Source organism: Brassica rapa, unplaced genomic scaffold (genome assembly GCF_000309985.2).
Source record: "Brassica rapa cultivar Chiifu-401-42 unplaced genomic scaffold, CAAS_Brap_v3.01 Scaffold1011, whole genome shotgun sequence".
In the NCBI taxonomy this organism is placed as follows: Eukaryota; Viridiplantae; Streptophyta; class Magnoliopsida; order Brassicales; family Brassicaceae; genus Brassica; species Brassica rapa.
In genome coordinates, this window is record NW_022610945.1 from 39,297 (window position 1) to 45,539 (window position 6,243).

The window sequence follows — 6,243 nt, forward strand, 5'->3', positions numbered from 1 at the left end:
TGCACGAACCTCAGTGCCTTCCGAATCCTCTCCGGCTTAAAGGAAGTCCAAAAGAAGGGACCATCCTAAGAAGATCCCTCACCGCAATGATGTCCTCGGGGAACGGAGCAAGAGGATTGATGAAAGGATGATCGTTCGGTAACCTCCGGAACAGTGGAATGCAACTCTCTTCGACAGACGCAGCGTCTATACCACTACAAGAAAGAAAGTCTTTTCTGACCGAGCTTCCGACCGATATTTTTTTGGTCGGAAATTTCCGACAGATTTCCAACAGAAATCTGATATGGTTAGAACTTTCCTACGGCTACAAAGTCGTCAGAAAACAGTCAGAAATTTCCGACCGTTTTCCGACCGAACTTTGTCGTCGGATATCGGTCAGAAATTTCCAATTTGGAAATCAGTCAGAAACGGTCAAAAGTGGTCAGAAATGTTTCTTTAAATATCACGACGCCGGTCCTGGCTCATTCACAGATTCATCTCTAAAAAACAATTCTCTACAATACAAAATGTCTTCCTCAAATCATAATGAATATTTTAGGTCTTGGATGGATCACAATCATCAAGATCCATCTACTGGACTTTTGACAGAAGAATTTGCGGAAGGTCTTCAACAATTCATGTCATTTGCGTCAAACCAGCCGAGGACTTTGGAAACGGGTAAGATGTACTGTCATTGTCCAATTTGTCAAAATCGTAGATTTGGTACAGTTAGTGGTGTATGGAAGCACTTATATAGTAGAGGATTTATGGCGGGTTATAAAGTTTGGTATTCGCATGGTGAAACTGATTCTATGGTGAATTTCGGTAGTGCTAGTGAAGAAGATAACATGGGGGGGGGGGGGGTTAGGAGAACAACAAGGTGGCTTAGATGAACATATAGGAACTGTTCAAATGGTTAAAGATAGGTATAGAGTAGAGGAACCAAACTTTGAAGCGCAGAAATTTTATGATATGTTAGATGCAGCAAAACAACCGTTATATGATGGTTGTAGAGATGGTATTTCACCTCTTTCAGCTGCAACAAGGATGATGTCTATTAAAACAGATTATAACTTAAGCGAAGATTGTGTTGATGCGATAGCTGGTTTTGTGAAAGATATATTGCCGGAAGATAACCTTTCACCAGCTACCTATTATGAGATACAAAACTTAGTTTCAGGGTTGGGTTTGCCCTATCAAATGATAGATGTTTGCATCGACAACTGTATGCTATACTGGAGAAGGGATGTTGATCGTACTAGTTGTCGATTTTGTCACAAACCACGGTTTCAAAAAACAAGTCGAAAGACTAAAATCCCATATAAGAGAATGTGGTACTTGCCAATAACAGACCGACTAAAGAGGTTATACCAATCCAAACATACCGCCGATGCTATGAGATGGCATGGTGAACACAACAGCAATGGAGAAATTGCTCATCCATCAGACGCGAAAGCCTGGCAACATTTTCAGTCAGTGTATCCTAGTTTTGCATCTGAGAGAAGAAATGTTTACCTTGGATTAAGTACGGATGGATTCAACCCGTTCGGAAGCCATGGGAGACAATATTCTCTTTGGCCAGTTATTGTAACACCATACAATTTACCTCCATCATTGTGCATGAAACGAGAGTTTCTCTTTCTCACAATTCTAGTTCCTGGTCCTGCACATCCTAAAAGATCCCTTGATGTCTATTTGCAACCATTGATTCATGAGTTGAAAATGCTATGGGCCGAAGGAGTTGAAGTGTATGATATATCTGCTAGGCAGAATTTTATAATGCGTGCAGTGCTTATGTGGACCATAAGTGACTTTCCCGCATACGGAATGTTATCTGGATGGACAACACATGGAAGATTAGCGTGTCCCTACTGTCAAGATAACACAGATGCGTTTCAACTGAAGAATGGAAGGAAGACATGTTGGTTTGATTGTCATAGACGATATCTACCCCACGACCATCCGTATCGAAAAAGCACTACTTTGTTTACTAAGAACAAAAAGGTGTTTGATGGTCCGCCACCAGAAATAGATGGAAAATCTATCCTGACTGAACTCAGAGATTTTGGTGTGGAATCGACAGCTAAATGTGGGGGAAATGGGCATGATCCAGTTTATGGATATGGCGAACATCACAACTGGCACAAGAAAAGTATTTTTTGGAAGTTGCCGTATTGGGAGAACCATCTACTTAGGCATAATTTAGATGTGATGCATATAGAGAAGAATATATTTGACAACATCATGAATACCATTCTCAATGTCAAGGGAAAGACGAAAGACAACCTGAAGTCCAGATTAGACTTGCCAGATATATGTGCCCGGGAATCTCTCCACGTGGATGGGAGAGGAAGACTTCCAATGCCTATTTATCGGTTAGATGCAGCTGCAAAGCAAGAGTTCTTCGACTGGATTATAGATAGCGTCAAATTCCCAGATGGATATGCGTCAAATCTAAGGAACTGTGTTAATCGCGAAGAAGGAAAGTTTTCTGGTTTGAAAAGTCATGATTGTCATGTCATGATGCAGCGTCTTCTCCCATTTTGCTTCGCTGGTCTTCTTCCAAAACATGTACATGAAGCAATAGCAGGTAAATTTAGTATTTAATAACTTCTTCACCTGTTACATAGTATCTTTTCATATCTAACATAATTTTTTCTTTGTTACAGGAATAGCAGCTTTCTTTCGAGATTTGTGCTCGAGATCATTAACAGCAGATGGAATTAGAAACTTGAAAGAAATGATTCCGATAATCCAATGCAATGTCCAGAAGATTTTTCCACCTTCCTTTTTTGATGTTATGGAGCATCTTCCAATCCATCTCGCTCGAGAAGCAGAACTTGGGGGCCCGGTTCAATATCGATGGATGTACCTGGTTGAGCGTTCTATGTATCATTTCAAGCAGAAAGTGAAAAATTTAAGCCGAGTTGAGGGTTCTATTGTTTCACAAAGCATCAATGAGGAAACATCCCAGTTCGCTGCTTACTATTTTGCCCCATAAGTACAAACTAAAAGTCGAAAACCATCAAGACATGATGATGGAGGGCAGAGAACAGTTTATCCCGTCGAGGTGCCTACCATATTTTCCCAAATTGGTCGATTAAGTGGAAAAGGAAAAAGTAGAAGACTCACCGAACAAGAGCACATGCACTTACATAAGTACATTTTAGCAAACTGCAAAGAAGTAATGACATACGAAAGGTAGTTATGTTTTAGTATGATATATTAAGAATCCTATTTTGTAAATAAATTTGTAACTAATTATGATTTCAATGGCAGGATTTACATGGAGCAAATAAGGGGTGCATATCCTAATTACACTGAAGATCAGCTTTCTGCACTAAAAGAAAACGAGTTTGTAAATTGGCTAAAATTCTATGTAAGTTTTTCAAATCTATTCTCTATTACTTCTGAATTTTTGATTTTTTGTACATGGTGCATTACTTAAATTTGTGACTACTATGCAGGTAAGGTTTCTCTTGTCTAGAGGAGATCCTATTCAGCCATGGTTAGAGGAGTTGGCCCTTGGTCCCAAATTTGTTGCTGTGTCGTACCCGATGTATTGCACGCGTGGATATGCTTTTAAGATTTTCAGCGAAAACACTACGCAGCCAACTATAAATCATGGTATATCTGCTAGATCTGGCGAAGTAATCTACTATGGTATTTTGCGTGAGATATTGGAGATTCACTATCCGGGGATCCTTAATTTGAGGTGTGTTGCCTTCTTTGCTGATTGGTACAACCCGATCGTTGGATATGGTGTACGAATTGACGAGTTTGGAGTAACATCAGTTCATTCCAGAAGAAGTCTTGCAAACTATGATCCGTTCATTCTGGCTTCACAAGCTGATAAAGTAACTTATATTCGGTATCCTCGTGTGAGGAATAAACAAGACCCTTGGGTCACCGTGACCCATATAACTCCACGGAGGAAATTGGAAGGAGTTTCGGATACGGCTGCGATGCAACAATCCTCGAGCAGTGCCATAGGTGATCTTCATGTTGATGGAAGCGAAATCGATCTTGTTGTTGATTTTACTGGTGTAGGTGACAACGAAGTATTCTCAGATTCGGAGTCGGAGAAAGGAGAATTCAACGAAGACTCGGTTTCTTCAGAATATTCATCAAATTCGGATTAATTAAAACTTTTATAAGTTAGAAAGATATTATATATTTTGTAATGTATAAGAGAAAATATTTTTAGTAAGTCTGAGTACTTTTTAGAAATTTTTTCATATGTTTTATTTTATTTTAATGAATGTTTCAAAGCGGATTTTTTTTTTAAAAACAAAATCTTCAATATTTTTTAAAAACTTTTATAAGTTAGAAAGATATTATATATTTTGTAATATTTAAGAGAAAATATTTTTTAGTAAGTTTGAGTACTTTTAAATAAAATATTTTTCATATGTTTTATTTATTTTAATGAATGATTCAAAGCGGATTTTTTTTTAAAAAAAATTCAATTTCCGACGGATTTCTGACTGACCTCGGTCGGAATGTTCTGACCGATTTCCAACCATTATGGTGGTCGGAAAGCGTTATATATAAACCAGAAACGCATTAACCCTAATCCGTATCCTCCCCCTCTCGACGAAATCGCCTCCTTGTTTCATCCCCGTCGATCTCGACCTGCGTCGATCTCCCCCTCCATTCTGCGTCGCTCTCCCCCGCCGTTCTCCGTCGCTCTCCCCCGCCGTTCTCCGTCGATCTCGCCGTCCCTTCATTCCCATCTCTCTCCCTCTCTCTCTCTCGAAAATCTCAGCCGAAAGAAGTAAGTTTTATGAGTTTCATTTGTTTAGTTTAGGTTTTAGGGCAAATGATTTCTCGTTATGATGTTGATAGCTTCTTGTCCTGCTTCGTCTGAATGCTTGATTATCGGTTTTGATTATGGAAAAAATTCCCGTCTATGATTTTGATAGATTCTTGGTCTGCTTCGTGTGAATGAATCATCGGTTTTGATTTTGTCAAATGATTTTTTGTGTATGATGTTGATAGCTTCTTATAGGTTGTGGTAATTAAAACTCTAAAAGTACATAGATTTTGATCGGTTATGTTGTTAACTCTCTGTCAAAAACATTTCATTTCTTGTTCTAAGTGTTAATTTTTTTTTAACTCGAGGTCTGTTGCGGATTTCTCGCCGGTTCTTTTCCATCTTCCTCATCTGCTGGTCTGGGTTCCCCGGCTGCACAAGGAACAAGTGTCCCTCAGCCACAGCCAGCATCATCATCGAGGATAGGTTACTGAACGAGTTGTTGCTGGCACCAGGACGAGAGTTGCTTCCTAAGCTGAGCCCAAATGGAGAACCAAATACTAGCTGGTAAATTTTTACTCTTAATCTAATCATTTCTGTTTTGCTATGTGCTTATGTATTCATTGTTTATAGGTTTAGGCGAAGAAATAGCAATGCAATTTGCAAGTCGATTTTGAAATGCTTTCACAGTCTCCTTGAGTTGCCTTATCCGACGTATGCACATGTTCCATTAGAAATTCAGAAGATGTGGCTCCGTTCATTGCGGTAATGTCTTTTTGTAATGTAAATGTCCGCTTGGTTACAGATTAATTTCGACTTATGCATATGTTTGTTGTGTTTGCATGTTCATTGCAGCAAGATTGGAACTGGGACCCTGCTTTCACCAATGATGTGCGGACAGCCTTTAATTTGCAGGCTAGAAAGCAGTACACGAGCAACGGACTGAGTGGAAGAAAAAGTGGAGGCTGAAGAAGGATAACCCATATGTCTGAATCAAGATGGTGGGACGGGTTTAAAGCCTATTGGCAGCTCGATGCTACTGCACATATTGCAGCTACCAATTCTGTTAATAGAAGAAGCAAGCGTTGGTGGAAAAGGTGAAGCAGTACACAATGGTGGTGCTAAGACCGAGAGGAACGTGAGATAGAAATGGTACGCGGTATTTTTTTTTTCAACTTTATTAATTTCATCATATACATTGAACTGATACTCTTATATCATTTGTGTGTTTATTGGAAGACTGCTGAATGCTGAAAGGTGGTGGTGTGCCACCAGATTGGTTAGAATTGATGAGGGATATGCACACCAATTAAAACAAACGGTGAGGTGCAAGATCCTGTTGCGAGGAGAGCTGTTGGCAACTCTGAGTAAGCTGAAGGAGGACAAAGAAAAGCACAACTTCAGCAGTCTCATCAGTTGTCTGCGAAATGATGGATCTACAGCTTCTAACATGCTGTCCCGCGAAGAGATCAACCAACTGGTTCTCGAGGTATGTCTACTTTATGTGG

The 6,243-nt window shown here is 39.6% G+C and overlaps 1 protein-coding gene across 1 annotated transcript; it reads left to right on the forward strand.

The window, feature by feature from the left end:
* Positions 1–891: 891 nt before the first annotated feature.
* On the forward strand, positions 892–5,704 carry LOC117131521. Its single transcript, XM_033283618.1, has 9 exons — positions 892–1,808; positions 1,920–2,569; positions 2,649–2,847; positions 3,259–3,358; positions 3,447–4,088; positions 4,981–4,996; positions 5,104–5,302; positions 5,369–5,459; positions 5,591–5,704. The coding sequence occupies exons 1-9, from the start codon at positions 892–894 to the stop codon at positions 5,702–5,704; spliced, it is 2,928 nt and encodes a 975-aa protein (XP_033139509.1).
* Positions 5,705–6,243: the final 539 nt, after the last annotated feature.